General features: G+C 40.6%; 1 protein-coding gene across 17 annotated transcripts in view; it reads right to left on the bottom strand.

Annotated features, from left to right (window-relative positions):
• The window catches only part of BBX (BBX high mobility group box domain containing), a 141,064-nt gene that overhangs the window by 12,180 nt on the left and 110,191 nt on the right, over window positions 1-18,693 (bottom strand). For 16 of the 17 annotated variants that reach the window (XM_051780977.1, XM_051780978.1, XM_051780974.1 and 13 more), the window contains 4 exons: window positions 16,987-17,067; window positions 13,917-14,832; window positions 12,912-13,050; window positions 9,611-9,759 (listed from right to left, as the gene is read on the bottom strand). In XM_051780977.1, coding sequence (XP_051636937.1) covers window positions 9,611-9,759; window positions 12,912-13,050; window positions 13,917-14,832; window positions 16,987-17,067 — 1,285 coding nt within the window. The remainder of the gene's footprint in view (window positions 1-9,610; window positions 9,760-12,911; window positions 13,051-13,916; window positions 14,833-16,986; window positions 17,068-18,693) is intronic. The other variant, XM_051780963.1, reaches the window with a different exon arrangement.

The raw sequence follows: 18,693 nt of genomic DNA, 5'->3' as shown, positions 1-18,693 counted from the left end.
ACATTTAATAAAAAAAATTAAGATTATTTCAAACAATAAACAACATATGATGAAAAGCAACAAGATTTGGTATGTGTTTAATTAGATGTGTTGTATGTCAGGTCACTAGAAATCAACTTTATTGATCACAGCTGAGAGCTCCCTTTTACATTTTTCCTTTTCATACTGCATGTGTTAAAAAAAAATAAAGAGCAGAAAAAAACCCTTGAAAGCCAAAATAAAAAGAGACAATATTAAAGACATAAGGAGTATACGATGTTGGAGTGTTTGACTAAGAAACAGCAGAAGGTGGCTCTACAAACTCAGATGCAGCAAGTATATTCCCTCTCCAGGTTTTTAAGTTTTTCCAATCTTTGAAATGAGACTTGAGTCCTTTCCTTCTCTAGCTCTAAAATAAGCTTATCATCACCTCATCATAACATTGCTACCATACAGTTTTGAAGAAGGAAGGATTAAAGGTGAACAATGAGTAGTTTTTCTGTGTGTCAGTACAGGGTGAATGTGGAAGGGAAGAGCATCTTTATTCCTCGCTAGCAGGAGTAGTGGACATTGGTTTAAGAAATCATTTCACTGACTTCTTCATAGAGTATTATTCAAGCAGACATAACACCTAATTTGGAGGAAATCACACAAGGGCTTCACTCACAAGACCCTTTGCACTGACCTCCAGGAGAGAGAGGAGTCCATGCTTCAACAACTGTAAAGCTAAACCAGGTGATAATAGGGGTCCTCCTGTACTTTCTTCAAGAGAAACAGCATTCCACTGCTTCAGCTGACAAAGGTATAACCATACAGATGCTCCAAATCAGGACTTAGCTTTGTTCTGCAGAAAGGATAGGGCTAAACAGGTTTAATTCCCTGTATTTTGGTTTAGTAATGCCTTTTAATCCATCTGACATTCATTCTGCTTCCACACCATCCTGTGTTCAAGAGCTGTCCCATGAGGAGCTCAGTTAATTTTCAGGAACATGCTGCCTACAAAGAAATGAGATTCTGCAGCTACTTGTGCAGTCCTGCCAACAGGTATCTGCATGCTCAGCTCTTCACATGACACTGGCACGTGCAGAACTACAGGCTTATTTTTGCAAGCAGAGTTGAGAACGTGACATGAAGATGTGGGCCTTCTGCCATGCTTACACCACAGTGGCAAGAACAACTCTTGAGAGTCTTCTGACTACTTCTCTGTACCTAGAGGTCTACACCAGATGGTTTCCTGAGCTAGATTTGTTAAGGGTTTGCATGGACAATTTACTCTTTTCTGCAGGCATGCAGAGTACATGTAGCCTTATTTCCCCCTATATCTGTGAATAAGAAAAATTAAGTCAATTGAACTGACCTGGCACTCCACAACAGAGGACAAGTTTTTCAGACTGAACCTCAGCAAAACACAGATTTAAAAGAATTTCTTTAGTGATGCCTCTCTGTTATGAGAGAGAGCTGCAGAAGTTTAACCATGTCTAGTGCAGAATGAAGGCTCTGTGGGTCTAAGCACGCTGGTATCAAGAAGGAAAGGTGGGCTGTAATGCTTCAGTGGTCTTTACGAAGTCAAAAAGGAAAAATCTAGCAAGGTAGAGCATAGCTTCAAGTCACCAGTGTCTAGGGAACCACTTCACCAAGGAAGTGATGCCAAGCACACTCTGGCCGATGTGCCAGCAGAAATACCAGCTCTTTGATAACAGGACACTGCTACAATACTGCTTGTGGGGTCAGGCAGCACACGGACCTGCAGGAAGGGCTGGGGACTAACAAGCAGAGGCAAAGCGGCAGATGGTCAAACCAGGTGTACAAGACAGCTGCCTGGGTGGGAAGCTTTGCTGTGTGAGCAGCTCTGCTGTGTGAGCCTATGCTGACCCAGCCCTCCCCCAGCTGGAATGGATGCCCAAGGCACAGAGCTACTGGCTGCCTCTGGGCTGCAGGCCCCACACAACAGGGCCCTGATGGGAAAGCTGCTGGAGGATCAGTATAAGGCACAGGTCTGCTTCACACATTAACTAGCGCTGAGACTGGTGTATATATTCATCTTCTCGCCTTCTGGTGTCAAGGTCAGTGTTGCAGCTGGTTGTTACAAAAACCATGCACGAGCCCTCAGCACAGCTCACTAAGAGTATGTGCAAAGAGGCAATTGATGTTTTTAAGTACTGCTTCCCATCAGAAAGTCTTGACAGAGTGGTAGAAAAATAAAAACTCTCAGCTGTGTGGTGTTCAACTTTCCTGAACAGGTACTGGTCCAGCTGTGCTTCTGTCAGCCTTCCTAAGGACGGGATGTATCTCTTAACATGACTGTGTACTCTCTGCTAGGAGGAGCAAGGGTGCAGCATGTGCACTGCTGTTTTACTAGGCTGTATCTAGCTCTATAAACACCTGCAAACTCATAATATGGTGACTTGCACTGGTGCTGCTGTGTACGATGTGGTCAGATGGAGTCAAAATTCACTCAGATTTTCATATCAGAGACACAGACAACATGATCTAATCACATCAAAATATGCCTTTACTGCACTTACTTTTCTTTGTTCATAACACAGATGCACACAGGCACACATACTTTTCAAGACGACAAAACACGAAGCCAGCATGACCTCTGCTGGCCTTCCTAGTGTCTCCTCTTCATCTATAGGAATATTCAAGCTCCTTCTTCCAGTAAAATTACCTTCATAAAAAACCGAAATCACATATCCTACAGATTCGCGATTCACCATGAGTACAGACTAACTACAAAAAGGAGTTGAAATTTTCATTTAGTGTTCGATTCACTAAATCCTTGAAAAAACACTTGAATTGAAATGAAGATTCCAGGATTCCCAGCTTGAATGCTGCAGAAGATGGCACAGTGTAGTTCAACATTTTAGGGCCCTGTTGCCTAGGAACTTGTGAGAGGGTGAAGTTACGTGGGCAGCACACGATGACAAGGCTGCTCAGGGCCTGCCAAGGCTGTGCCCACACTGCACTTTGATCAACGCTTCCCTTTCAGTATCACTATATGGCACACATAAAAGTCAGCAAGACCACAGATTTTTTTCCCCCTTGTAACTCAAGGGAAAATGCAGTTCCTCAGATATATATATATATATATATATATATATATACACACACGCACATATGCACTGCCTTTCCTCTGATGATTTACATATGGGTTGTGTGAGGCTCCTAAGTTTCTCATGCCTTTGCTTTAGTCTTGAGAGACACTTTGCAAATGCACAGACACATCTTTAATGTTTAGACAACAATGACATTATTGACATGCTTAACTTCCAAGGACATGTCTCTGCATTGTGCTGGAACAAGACCAGTGTACTCAACACTTGCCAGGTTTGAATCTTTGATCATAGTGCACACTTCACTTTGTATCAAAACAAGCTGATTTCTTTTAAACAAATGCAGGGTTTGACATTTTGTTTAGCCACATTTTTATCTGCAGGTTTTAAGGTATTTATATTTTTCAGTCCTTACTTTATCATGTATTAAACACTTCCTGTTTCTTTTTCCACAGGAGAATTTGAACAGCCATTTTTCTTAATAATTTGTCTACATGAATATTAATAATTCAGGAAAAAAATCTGAATGACACCCAATAAAAGCTCTGTTAATGTATGATGCCTTCTTTACACAGGCATTGGAGCAAGATAGCCAATTCTCATAAGCAACTCCCACAACACGTCTGTTGTACAAATACAACAAAACAGAGCAAGTAATTTCAAAATACTTGCATCACTGAATGCAGCAGAGCTGGCAGAGCCTATGTGGGAAAACAGTGCATGTGCATCACAGGTGACAGAAAATATAGCATCAGGAAAGGAGAGGAAATTACATGGCTGAGTCTTAGGGAAATATATTAAGTATAAAGGTACCTGGGGTAACTAGAGATGGGAACAGCGGTTTTATTATCTTAGAGACAAACATGGATGGGGAGAAAGAAGACAAAATTAATGGAGCTAAGAAAGCAGAACCAGAGAGGTTCTTCTACATAAGGACAATGTGGGAGAGAACTCCCCCTGTGGAACAGCTAAGGAACAGCCCGGGCATGACTTGCATAGTGTGGGCAACACGACTACAAAAGAAAAAAAAACATGGAAAAGAGGGCCCGGGAAGCAGGTTAAGCTATAATCTTGTACACTTGAAAATACCCCTCCGAGTTCTGAACGTGTAGGTGTGCAAGATCACAATACTGTAACAACAGAAAGACTTTGGAGAGCTACCAGCAGGATAGCAGGCAAAGCAAGTCTAGAACATAACTTAAAAGAGTGTGGAAGGAATCTTCGGTTTGAGGCAAACAGAAAGCTGGTTAAGATTTCTACAGAGGCAAAAAAAAGCACTTACATCCTGACCAAGTTCTTACACCCTGACCAGGTGTAGTCTGCAAAGTTCTAGACAGCAGGAAATCACAGGGATAGGAGATAGGGACACAGATAAATGCTCTGGCAAAGGGATAAATAATACGGTCACTGATATAGAAGGGATGCAGATAAGAGCAACCAAGGGACTAAAGGGCCATGGTCTGTGGAAGGTAGAGAGTTCAGGGCCAATTGCAGAAATGCCCCTGCTTTGCCAGCTCTGCTGCATGGTGTCTGGAACAGGGAAATTGTAATTAAACGGAGATGCCCAGTAAAAACAAAACAGCATCGTACTGGAATAAGGTAATATGACCAACTGGAGCCAGGAGGTAATGGAGTCATAGCAGGGAAATAAGGGACAATCAAAGACTAGAGAGCTGAGGTGTCTCTGTCTAGAAGCATTTCTCCAAGACTGAACTGAGAAAGAAGGCAGCCCAAAACCTCAACTAAGTAATGCACCAGTACCTGTCTGGAACATTAAGCTTCTTTCTGTGCTTAACTTTTCTGACAATTTTGTGGAATAAGTTCTTTTTCTGAGACTGGAATGAACCTACAGACAACATTAATACATACTTTTCATTAGCAGCTTCAAAGAGAGTACAATAGTTGTAGTATGTACTATACAACCTCCTCTTCCACTAATACAAGTTGCCATTTCATGGGGAAGCACAAAACCTGATCTTCTGTCAGAAGGGACCCTGGAGGCTAACAGTAAATAGGTCAACACATCATACTCGGACCTGAGAATATAACTTCTGACTCCATGAGAAGCTTCCACACTCCCTGACTGAACAGTTTAGGCACAGTCACCACGCAGGAATTGACAGGATGGCTGGCTGGGCTACACCTGTTTCATGGGGACAGCAAATCATGGAGACTTTAAACAAATGCTACTTGTGAACATTCAATCCAGAGAAAATTCATGACTGAAAAAACTAACCTGAAACTCTATTTGTTAGGCAATGGACCCTGATTTCCTATAGAAAGCTGAAAACAACTTTTTATGTTACTTTACTTCTTATTGTTATACAGCCATCTGAAAGTGTAAAGTAAATCCTTTTCTCCTGCTCATCTCTCTCTACTGGAAATATTCTACATGGCTCTTCCTCTCCCTAGCCGTTCAGAATTGCCATAGGATTTAATTCCTGGCTTGTCCATTATGCTCACTGAGGGCGGCAGGGATTTCCTCCTGGGAATACTTGCAACGGCCAATGGCAGCTGCTCGGGGAAGCAGCAGGCAGGAAAATGAAGTGTAACTGCAGCTCCTCCAAATTTCTGGGCATATGCCTTCTCTGCTCTCACCAAGTTCCCTATCTTAAAGGACCTAATCAAACAGAGAACACTTCGACAAGATCCTAAGAAAATCAGGACAAACAGTCTGTGCATTTCTGCCTCTCTCAGGAGGAAGGCGCTGTATTTTTAGGTCATGATCTCTGGAACATTGCTGCATGCGTTCCCCAGGCATCCGAACGCTTTGAACTGAGCCAAAAAAGCCCCAGAGCGAAGACCGAGAGGAATGCCACAAAGCAGCATCCATTTTAAGCTGATGCTTTATTTCTAGCCCTAGAGGCCACAGACAAAAAAAAAAAGAAAAAAATCGTAGACAATCTCTTTCCCAAATAAAAGCACACTATGCATTCCTCTTTGCCTTCCCCAAATGAAAGCTTTAGTGCAGTGCTTGGTGTATAAATGAGCATTTCTTCACAGTACAAGGCAGAAATAATGATTATGCCTGTTGCTCACTTTTGCATACAAGCAGATTAGTGAGTCACTGCAGACAGCTGACTTCTGTGGGGTGGGATGTTTTGGCACATATGCCATTGGAAAGAAGGAAAAAAAAAGAAAACAGTCACAGCTCCAGCAAATGTCGGAGCAGGCCATCTGCACAGATTCAGTATAGATGTATTTTTCAGCCATTTGGTGACATTATTTTTGTATATGCACACTCCCAATTTAAAATGCTTGAGGTGGATTTTGTCAAAGCCTTTTGGCTTGTTCAGTTCTGCTCCCACTGCAGAAAGACCCCCATTGATTTCAGTGGGAGCAGAATTTGGACAATTTGGAAAGCTCTGGAGAAAAAATTGCTTCTCAAATTTTCCTTTATACATGTGGACCTGAAACAGTTTTCACATTACAGGGTTTTTCAGGTGTTTTTATACTAAAGAACTGACTGAAGTGAGGACTGGACATGACAAGCACAGCAGAAGTAGCTGGTGAGTACTGACCCAATGATTTTCCACTCAGGCGCAGGAAAACATCCTGATAATCATGCCTGTGTGGTTAGGTAGCAGATCAAGCCTGTTGTAGGTATAGGTTAATGACATCTGACAGTAAATCAATCTGGTACCATTTACTCCAAAATAAAAACTTATTAAAGCATACAGCTACAGTTGGGGGTGAGGTGCTGGGAAACACCCCAAACCCAACAAACAAAAGCATTTCTCCATTTTTATTCACCTAACATTCTGGGGAAGGTCTAGTGTGCAGCACTCCAATATATTTTCTAAATTTTAAATTTAGTAGACACTGATCTGTAAACTGCAAAATTTAAGTACTTATCTGTGAACTGAGTGAGAATGCCTGGGAAGTTTATGATCTTGCATGTGCTCATTCAGAAAAAGCAGGGAATGATTTCAAAGCATGTTTACTAAACCAACCCCTATTGATTATTATCTGTTGTTTGGAAATATCCGGAGTCCTCAACAACTTGTAGGCACTATTTGTGCTGGACACCTCTTCCAATTGCCTTACAGTCAGAGAAACCCAAGCAAAGCCGAGCAGTAGAAACAACTCCATATAACACAGTAACACAGACCACAGTAGAGCAAAGTCAAGGTCTCCCACATCCCAACACAGTCACACCACACCCATAAAACTATATTGACCCTTCACATTTCATGTTCATCACACTGCAAGAATTAGATGTTAATTTTGTTTAATTCTAATGGTGTAAAAAACCATGACAATTCAAAAAACCCAGAACCATTCCAAACCAAGCTCTATTATTTTGCACAATATATCAGTTTCATTTCCTGCAATACTTGCAGGACCTTGGCACACAGACCTTTATGTACTACATCTTTGGAGGTCAGTATTCTCTAACAGTCTTTGGACTCATCACATTTCACAGGCAAGCCAATAGGACAACAAGGCTGAATAGCCTGTCAGTACATCACAAATTAAATTGAGGATTCAGCTTAATAAACCTTTGGCTCAGCTGGAACAGTTTCCTTACTAAGCTAGTAAGCTTGCTTGTCTGCACTTTGGGTCGGGTCGTTTCAAATCCACAACCTGCATCCCAATTTCACACATCCTAACAAAATAAACCACACTTAAATCGACCTACAGTCATGAAATATTTATTTTTTAGCAATCTTTCTTTTCCAAAAGAAAAGCAGTTTGTTAGAAAGTTTTTCAACTACCTCTTGAAAGCCCACCTCTGCTCTCCAGGGAGTTGGAATGACTGACACAAGCTGTCAGCTTGCCCAGCTAATGTGAGTGAATTCAACATTCATTGAAATCAGGAGCAGATATCACCAACTCCATCTGGATTTAGTTCAGAGCTACAGTTAGATGTTCACTACAGAAAAGCAGTGTCACTATCAGATATTCCTGCCCTGGGGCTGCTTGTTGCAACCCCACAGCTCAGTTGGTGGAAAAGTTCATGTGACTGTTTACCATCTGCTTCAGTGCAAAGTCAGCTGGCTTAATTCAAAGAGCCCTTATTGTCAGCCAGAGGCAAATGCTCCATGGTTGTCTCTGCAGGGCTGTGCCAAAACTACTCATATCAGGCTTGTAACCTCCCTGCAGTTATGTTTCTGACCTTCCCTTGAGACATGGCTGTATATATTCCAAAGCTTTTTAAGTGATTCTGATAAAAATAAAAATTAAATTCTAACGTATGAGCCTAATCAAAAGCACAATGCAGTTCTGGGCTACTTGACTTGAGGCAGCATTCTAGTGTGCCATTTCTTAACAACACAGGGCCTGCAGAGTTTTTAAAAAGACAGACACCTGAACAGGTAAATACTGTGGCAAGAAATCCAATGAGCTGCTGTTACACCTTCAACTGCCAGATCATGCTATATGAGGAGATCTTGTTCCCAGCAGATGTTGCTTAATTAACCAGTGTGTTATCATAGTGTAAAGCAATTCATTCATGCTCATTTAAGAAGTTCTGTCAAATACACACCATAAAAAAAAAAAATTAAAGGCTGTTGAAGTCAGAATGGTATTAGCAGAAGTCTAATTTTGCAAAGTGGCTGTTCCACATCTAATTATATAAATACAAAAATCAATACCAAAATTGGCATGCACTAGAGAAGAACAGCTGCTCAATCCTGCACACTGTAATGTGATTATTTGTGAAGCATTCAAAAGGCATAGATCTAATCCAGGGTCACCTGTCTAAAGCAGCCGTATTAGATCTGAAAACCTGTCAGTCAGTGGAACTACCACAGTAGCTGAAAAGCAAACGAGCTTCACACTGTGAACTGTGCCTAATGAGGATCCTTCTGAGCCTCCTTTTGTCTTGTGGAATTACTGGTACATCACTCCATTTTGTGATGCTTGTATGCTGTACGTATGCATCAGTATTTCTGATGCAGTCTAAAAGTAGCTTTCCCTACCACACTGTCACGTCTCTACCATCTCTGTGTCACAGGTTGTCTGTATATGAAACAGTTAAATGTGTCAAGAGTTTCTCCCCTCTGTGAGCCTCAAGAGTGGAGTTGGGTATGGAATCAGTTTTTGTGTCCTCTAACCTTTTTTATCACGTCAGGACATTGTACTCCAAACTTATGACGGAGTTAAAATCTTAATAAAAAAAAATTCCAAATGTTTCATTCAGACATCTCTGGTATCTTATGTTTTAATTCATAGAGCCTAAAATTACAGTGAAATGCAAACTGGCATAAAACTACATTTTGAAAAATGTCAAAATATAACCTTGGATCATCTGCCTTTTTTTCTCCGTTTTCTGTTGGGAAAACTTGTCAAATTCACTTACCTCACAAATATTCATGTTTTTGATAAACTTTCTTGCTGTGAGGAATATATTTCATGTACAAACTCTAACCAGTTCTGCTCTTCATGAAAATCGGGAGTCAAGAGTACAGTCTGAAAACTAACCCAGGTGAGAACCAACTAACTTCAGTGCTAGGCAATTTCTTCTTTGACTTCACACTTTTCACATGTAACAGTGAAGTAAGGATGTATAAATTCCTGAACTTGTCATAGCACTGTTGTTGCTTAAGAATGTATTGCACATGGCAATTTACCTTTGTTGGATTTTGGTAGTTCACATGAGCCGCTTCCCATCTTTCGCTTTTTCCTCGGAACAGCTGAATTTTTCCTGTCAAAGGTAATAGGACTGTATTGAGGGAGGCTGTTGAATTTCTTTGCAAATTCTTCTTCCAATTTTGCTAAGCTAAATGGGAAACAAAACCAATCAAATTAAATGTAACTCTGTTTCTGGACAAAAAAATATATTGTTTAAAAGCATGTGTGAGTATATACACACCTGTCTACATAGAGAGAGAGGGGAAAACAGATAAGCACACACACACTGTTTATGTTTATTAAACCAGTATATATTAATCCAGCTTTGGAATGAGAATGTACACTCCAGCTTCTGCATTTGTAGCTCAGTACAAATTGATTACCTTAGCTGCATAGGTTAAAATTAGAAAAAAAAAAAAATCAATGTCATACTGGTGACATTTAGCTCTGTTTGCTGCACAGATTTATACAAGAGATTTGTCTGTTCTGTGAGGAGAATGAACAAAGACAGTAACACCTAAAAATAAACCAATAAAATAATTTCACATTAGCATTCTTACACCAGAATGAAAACACTTCAAACTGGAAGAAAAATGTCAAACTAATCAGTCTTCTGTGAATACTCTGAAACATGATGCTTTGGGGTGGGAATTAGTTTTGTATTTATTCTGGGTGATTATATTTTCTGCCCTCATATTTTATTTGCTGTGAGATGAAAAATGCAGCTAGCTCATGCTTCCATGAAACCCAACGAGCCTCATACTTCAGCCCAACCTGAATGACTGTCACTAGCCTGCCTACAACTCAAGAAATCCACAGACATGGTAGTACTGTTTCTAATAACCAGATGAAAACAAAGCATTCGAGCAGGATGACTATGCTGGCTTGCATAAGCACTCTGTTCCAGCCAATTTTTGCAGCCAGGCAGGAGTATGAATTGTGTTTTAGTACAGGGTGGTGTGCACAGCTGGGCAGGCTATAAATAGCACCGCCAATGACAGGGGAACAATGACATTTTCTAATTGTTTTTAATTCTCTTTGTTATGAAAAATCTCAACTAGAAAAAGGTCTGAATGACTGTTGGAGGGATAGCCCTTACACACTTAAAAGTGTCACAAGAAACATGGTGCTTCTCTCTGTTCTCTGAAGCAGCACTTCAAACAAATTGCATTCTGAAAGCTTTGGTACACAGAGTGATACTTCATTTTATCTCTGTGATCATTACTTCTTTCAGCAAACAAACTTCCATCTTAAAATACAGCCTTGGCTCTTGGCAGACTCTGTGCATGGTGAGGTTTCTGTTTGTGTGTGTACATGCATGTTTTGGTTTGGTTTTAAATCACAAAGGTATCTGACATTAGTGGTGCTTGCTACTGCTACCTTTCTCTTCCATGTGGATTTTCCCTGACAACCTCAAAACCAGCTGATTTTCTGCTCTGACAAGTGTCATGCAACTCCATCCTCTGCCTCAGTTCCTGCCCCAAGGGCAGGTGAGGGGCTGCAGCTCTAATTGGGAAGGCCCAACCTCACCTGACAGCAGATGAGCTGCCATCCTGGCTTGTAATTCATAGCTTGTGCGACGTGGAGACAGTGGGGAGTGCAGCTATCTCTATGTCAGTGATTAATTATTCAAAAAAAATAAAAATCATTCACGTTGTCATGAATTTTCAGAGCATCTCACAAGGCTGGTTAGACACATGTAGCTGAGCTGAGGTCTTCACACTGTACAGCCTAGCCCTGCCAGGGGATACATGCAGGTACAGCACTGCTTGGCAAAGGAGTGGGCTGCACATGGAGGAAGCACACCTGACCCTGACCATCAGGGAAATGTAGGCAACTGCTGACAGAGAAGGTGAGAGGACATGGGGAGAATGACATAGTTCTGAAGGGCTTAGGACCCTTTCACCTACACACACAAAATGAGGCTGAAATGTGATGCTGAAGGGAGCAGAAAGAGTTAAGTGGAGCAGGTAGAGGTAAAACCAGCTCTTCAAGTAGCCAGAAGATCAGGTAATGCAATGAACAGGGATAATGGATACCTTCTCCAGCACTTATGCTTTACAAATTCCCCATTCTGCTTTTACAGAGTTCACTAAATAATATTCATTATTTATTCATACAACTGAATAAAGATGAAAGATTGGCAAATATGTATTTCCCCATCCAGCCAGCTAATGAGGGAAGAACAGTGCTTGTTGAATGAATTAATTATTTAGACAATTTTCCTAGCTACTTTGAATAAATAATTTACAACTACTTTTTTTTTTTTTTGCTATAAGATGCAATCAGTTTTCACACCATTATGTGTGAAAAGTTTTCAATCGTTCAATTTAAACTTAAAAACATTTACAAAACTAATTCAAAGCACTAAAGAGGTAAGATGTTCCATTAATTTTTCTTGACTATTCCAAGTAAACAAGACTTGGAGATTTTCATCGATTTAATATCTTTGCTGAAAGTGAGCTGCAGCTAAATTTCACATGGACTAGGTTATAAAAAAGGCTACTTCAAACCCGCAAAAAGAAACATAAAATTTTAAGCAAGAAGTATGGAAATCTACTCCTTTTTAATTAATTTTCACATCTTCAAGAATTTGCAAGCAGGTATGAATAGCTACACAGATTTTAACTACTGTACCTGAGGTTAAATAAGTCTGCAATACTCTGACAAAAATCATTACTCGTATACTAGAAAAGGAATTCTGTGCAGCCTTGCTAAATTTTAATGCATCTATACTCATTAATTATTTTTAAGATATATTTAACTTCTTCATAGTGTACATAAACAGTTTAAATATCTTTTCTCTAGAGTGGAAAAATGACATATTTATCATAATTATTTGCCAATGTAAGAACATTGTTTACTATTCCTCTGTAAGCAATCCCTCGAAGCAGGCAAAGAGATCTATTTTTTCTAGTCTAATTTCATTTATGACTAAACACCTACACAAGAACTTTAAATACTGCTTGCAAAATGCTTTGAAAACATAAGCAATCCTCTTCACCACTTTTTTGAGCAGATAAATATACAGGTAAAAGAACTGAGGAAAATAACATCATTCACATTTATTTACAGTGGTGTAAATCAGGAAAGATCTCAAAGGAATTACTTTGCTATATTAAAAAAAAAACAGGTATCTAAAGCATGACTCAGTCCAACAGGGTTTATAATTTTCAGGAATGCTGTCTAATTGTGATTATTTGGGTGTTGGATGCGGTTCACTTGGCTGCAGTGAGGAGGACTCTTAAATTACTAGGCTGACCTAAATAAAACTTTGAACAGTGTTAAACCAAGACTTACCCAAAAACAAACTCTTCCTTTGGCTTAGTCTTTTTCAGCTTTTTGTTCCCACTTGTCCCACTTGGGGAAAAGGCCCAGATTTCTTCATTCCAGCATCCTTCATGATCTGAGGAGTTGCCTTTTCCTGAGCTTCTTTTTCCTGTGACGAAGGCAGAAAATTGTTTCTCATCTTTAAAAAAAACGTGCCAAAGTAAAGTGGGCTCAGAAGAGACTTGTGCACCCATTCAGTACTACAACTTACGATGCTTGACCTTCTTGAAGGCAGTTACAAAACATTTTTTATTTTAAATTGTGCAGTGATGATATTGGCAAGTATTCAGCGTCCCCTGTCCCTATCCTTCTCCATCCTGCCTCTAAAGCCAGGATCTCTTGAGGTACAAAGGAAGATAAAGAGATGAGAAGTAAAAAACTTCCCTAAATTACAAACATCTTTTTTCTTTTCTGACTGTTCTAACTGCATATATAAATCTACTAGTCAGAAAAAGACATCCAACTGAAAGCTTCCAGAAATTAGCTCAAATTTATCTTTCCAAAAGGTAAAGGGTTCTTGCTCACTGCCTACAGCAAAACTAGCGACCAAAGCAAAATAAGAACACATTTGCTTCCTGTAGGGTTGAGAACTATGCTCACAACCACAGGAGTTGTTTATATAGAAACAAGGTAATTGTCCAGGTTACACAGATCACAAGCCCTGCATACATCTATCAGCAGGCTGACAAATTAACCAACAAAGCCTTCAGTAAAGAAGTTAAATCTCAGGTCATGGAAGACAAAAAGGGAGAGGTTAAGAGTTTGTAAGTAGGAACAGAGATAGCAAGACTTCAAAAGACCTGCCCTGGATCATGGAGTCCAGTCCCTCCACCCGCCCCCAGCATCTCAGGTGACCAGACACAACACTCCCATCACACACTGCTAAAACTCCAGCTTAAACATGGACTTTCACTTTTCCTCCCACTCCAGGCAGGCTTTTGCAATTCATGCTGTAAAACACTCGAAGCCACCCACCTCTGTCCACATTAGCGCGCAGAGATGTGAGCATGCCCTCTGACACCAGAGTTTTATAAAGAGCACCTTTGCAAGATCTCTCTGACTTCCTGGAGCCACAGGTTTCTATCTTTTTAACACAGTCACTGTCCTCAGTTTTGACCTGTTCTGGTAAGCTTTGGGGTACCACCTCCTCTGTTGGCGTCAGTGGTTCCACTTTAATGTTATCAGAAGCCTCACACGGTACTTCCTTGCTGGCTGCAATACTAAGGAAATCGGGAGGCTTTGATTCTTTGGTGGTCTCCATCGGTTTTTCCTTTGATGTTTTCTTCTCTTTCGATTTCACTTTTTTCTTTGGTGATTTTGTATCCAACACGCTTCCCTTCACACTGGAGACAGGGCGGTTTTTTTTGCGGGGAGTATCCGTGAGTCTCTCAGCACCCCAGTCCCCCTTTGCAACAGCTTCAATTGTGTACATCACACTTTCAATGTCCGACTCGGAGGACTGCCTTTTTTTACAAGATTTCTTGGGGGTGGATTTTTCATTTGTGTGCCGGTCCAACTTATTTTTTTTCTTTTTCTTCTTTATTTTTTCCGGCTTTAGCCCAAGGATATTCATGTCACCCAGGAAAAATTCTGGAGAACAGCACATGTGATCCTTTGTATTATCCTTTCTGTCAAAAGGACTGTTTTCCATTGCAAGACTAGTAAAATCTCTGCATTTTGCAGTTTCTGATTCCTCAGTTTTTGTTTCATCCCGATTTTGAATTTTGTCTATCTCTGATTGTTCTACTTTTCCTTTACAGGAGTCTTTTACTGTTGTTTTCTCCAGTTCTACTTCCATTTCCTCTGAAACTTCCCCTCCCAGATCTTCCAGTGCTTCCACTTTTGTTTTTCCAGGTTCTTTAACTTTTACTCCTTCTGAAGCAAGGCACATCTAAAACAAGTTAAAAACAAACCCCATGAAACAAAACATCATCTGTTAACATTACTTACATTAACAGGAGCATTAAACGGGGAATTCCCCTGGCATTTTAGTTCAGGAAAGCAAATTGCAAAAGGAAAGTACTGAAAAACATGCTGAAGCCCTATTGACACTGATGCAATGTGATGATGGCTAAGTGCTAGAATAAGGCTGGTGGGTTCTACTGCTCTAACAGAAAAAGACTTCAACTGATCTCAGTGGCATTTCTACAATCCTTTAAGAGTCTTTTACATAATCTGGAAACCCACTGTTTGACTGATTCTCAGAATCTGTTGTGCAACAGCACAACAGAGTTATCTCTGACTATTGCCACAGACAAGTTACTTGAGATCTCACATCCATTCCCCCTTCAGCTCTCAAATGTCCCTTATACAATTCCTTCCTCCATTTTCCAAGTGGCTCTGAGGGAGGGAGGGGAAAAAAGTTAATTGAATCTCAGTAATGGAGATTATTTTCTTTTACTTGAATGTGTGAAGTAATTTGGGAGAGTGTACAAAAGCCTTCCTTTCTTCTCATGTCACAGACTTATTTTGCAAAGAACTGCAAAGCAGCAGTGGTTGCCATGGTTATCTTCTCCTGGGTTTCCACTAATGGCAACCAAAATCCTCATACTGTCTGAGGAACACTGATATTCTAGAAAAGAGCTGTAAAAAGGTCCTCAAGCTGCCATGTTCCTGCAGTACTGACTTGGGAGATCCTCTCTGTTTTGGATCACCTGTAAGCTATGCTGACATCGCTACAGAGGGTAGTCCTTCACAGCACCAACCAGTTTGCCCTTGGGAAGACAAGACTTCTTGTTACTCTCCCCTCTCAAAGCCCTCAAGCTGAATTCCCAGTGCTATTTTGGTTTTGAAGCAAATGTCAACTAGTCACCTGGAGCAAAACCAGATGGAAGAGGTTTTCTTTGAACCAAACATCAGAAGTTTCCCACAGATGAGCCCACAGGCCATGTGGTCAGCATGGATGTACCTCCCCCAGGATCACTGGGCTTTCTTTAGGTCAATTTTAGATTTTAGACTTCTTGCAAAGTAAAAAAAATCTCCTACACCAACCAATATATACGTGAGTATAACAGTGATAAAATGTTTTGCAGTAAGTTTCTGAAACTCTTGCTCCACAGGGTAGAAATTAATGATCTGGTTCAGCTCAAGCTGGGCTGAGCACTGCAAAACACCAGAGCTTGGGCAGCACACAGTGTTTATTAGGAAGCAGGTTAAATTACGCAAAGGAGAACCCCACAACTATGCTGATATAGGTTCTTGGTACCAAGATGCTTCGTGACTTTTTTACTATGCTGCAATATAAGCACAGCTGGTGATTTCCAAAATCTAAAGATCAATCTTTAAAATGCAGCTTATTGGACTAATAATATTTTGTCAACTCAACATACACATTTGCTTCTTCTGCAGTAGCCAGTAGTATAGAGGTGTGGATGTGCCTACAAAAAGATGACTTCTGTTTTGTGAGCTGTAAATAAATCTGTAATTAAACTGTCTTTAAGTCTGGGAAAGCTTAAAAAAGAAGTTTAGAAATGAAAGAGATGCAAAATTTCAATAAGATGCCACTGGTTTGAACTGCTCCCAGAAGGAAGATCTGCTGAGAATATCATAGCAGAGTTTCTGTAGAAGTTATTGAGCTGTTAATTCCCCACTGGAAAAAAACAGTGGGCACAAAAAGCAAAAATAAATGAGAACAGTTTATGATCTTTAATAGGAATTTGTAATGGCAATACCCTAATTTGAGTAACAGAGTAATCCAGCTCTCTCTCAACTATCTGTGACCCTCAGCCAAACCAAATAGTCAAACCCCCTACCCTAAACCAAGAAACTGAATCAAATTCAATGGTGACTGGAAAGTCCCTTTGCCACCAGGAAGTTGTGGTATTGGTCAGCTGCAGTAGACTCTTAGAAACTCTCTCTACGTTGATGGCTAGTCTGGGAAAATCCTGACTTGTGGCAACTGAGCCATGATAACTTATGCTTCTATAAGCAGCAGTGTAATTATAACTGTAGCACTGTTCTGCCTTCCAGACTTCAGCAATCAACAGCATTAATTTCTCCATCCCACTGCACCTGCAGTAATTAGTCACCAGTGTTTCAGTATTACCTCTGCCAGCTGAAATAATGCTGATGTTCCACACTGTTTTGTTAAATCAGAAGGCCCTGAATGGGATGTACTTGAAGAAATCTATGGAGAAAAAAAAAACCACCACAAATAAAACATTCTTTTATCAGCACAATTCTTTTACGTTTGACACAGCTTTTGAATGGATTGCCCCCTCCCCTTCCAAAAATTAATTCATAAGATTATATACCAAAAAAGAAGTGCAGACCTGTGCATGCCGTTATAAATAAAACCCTGCTCCACCACTGCTCTGGTGGATAATACCACCATACTCTAAAAGGTATTTGCAGATTTGGGTTTCTTCTTGTCAGGATGCCCTTTGAAGAGCAGGATGAACCGAAGCACGTGCTCTCTCACACATGAACAGACTCCAGCAGCTAAGCACCAAACTACACCAGCATGCAACCCAGCTGGTGGTGTTTCTGAAGGCTTAGTAGGTCATTTGATTGTAAAATCATTTCACTATCATAGGTTAAGAAGGCTACTCCTTTCAGACTATGGCATTGCCTGTTGCTGTCCTATAGGACTCATATAAAAGAGATCCTATGAAAGCAAAAGCCTCTGGTACTGCTCAGAGTAAAAAGAGGCTGTCATGCAAGCAGGTAGCTTATTATCCTCCAGAATCTTTTTCTTGTATCAGGCTGTGATCCTCATCAGTACTTTAGAGTGTTTTGTATCAGTTTTGAGCTGGGTGCAAAGAAATGATCTTTTTCTAATCAAATTAAAAGTCAGTCTCAGGATTGGCCATGAGTATGAACAAAATATTCCATCTTTAAGGACATACTCCATCATCTCTGATCAGGCTTGCGGGTTTCTTATACTTGCTTCCTTAGAAAGTGTAAGAAAATGAAGTTATAAGGGACTGGAGAACTGTAGCATTTTCACCCTTTCAGCTCTCCCTATCCCTCACACTCAGCATTCATTGCTCTGAACCAACACGGGCCCACAAAGTCAACTTTGCAGAATTCAGCCCATCATTGCCATAAAGCAAATAAACAAAACCAAATGCCATCTCTACATCTCCTGGAAGCTGTAACTCTTCACAGCATCTCCCAAGCTCTGACAATTACAGTCCAAGTCTTCAAATGTTGCTTATAGCCAAATGTTATTAGTGCTCTGCAGCAGAATTGGCCTCCTTGCCTTGTGGAGGTGATGCTCAACCCCACCACTGACTCCCTTCACTCTCATGCCTCCACTCTGAAGCCTAAAGACAGAGCAAGCATTTGGGCACAGCAAGAGACTCTGCAGAGCTGATCAGCAACAGCCTCCTAGGCTGCAGAGTGGAAACTTAGAAATCCTCAGGATTTTTTAGGAAATAACTTAACCCACTTCTGCATTTTATTTTAATCACCATCTGTGAAATACTGAGAAATACCAAAAAGGAAGGCACAAAGAAGAGGGGAAAAAAAAGAAAATAAAATTGGTTAATCCACACAGTGGAAAGATGAAGGAGAAGCAGAACAGTATGGTGTGCTGAAGAAGACAGGCTCCCACACACCATGCACTTGCCATGCCAGCAGCATGGAGACATCAGTCCAGTCCCCTCCAGTGCACAGCACCTGCAGTTTGGAGTTACAGTGGCACAGCACAGCTGTCTGCCAAATCAACTTGCAAACCTAAGACACCCTTGAGGTGATAAAGAACACAGTTTATTTGGGATGCTCCAAATCAGGTCCTGAACTGCTATCT

The sequence above is a fragment of the Manacus candei genome, unplaced genomic scaffold (assembly GCF_025592945.1).
Source record: "Manacus candei isolate 608988 ecotype Guabito, Panama unplaced genomic scaffold, ASM2559294v1 h1tg000014l, whole genome shotgun sequence".
NCBI classification, from domain to species: domain Eukaryota; kingdom Metazoa; phylum Chordata; class Aves; order Passeriformes; family Pipridae; genus Manacus; species Manacus candei.
Note: the sequence above shows the minus strand (reverse complement) of the source record. Positions and strands in the feature narration are given on the sequence as shown.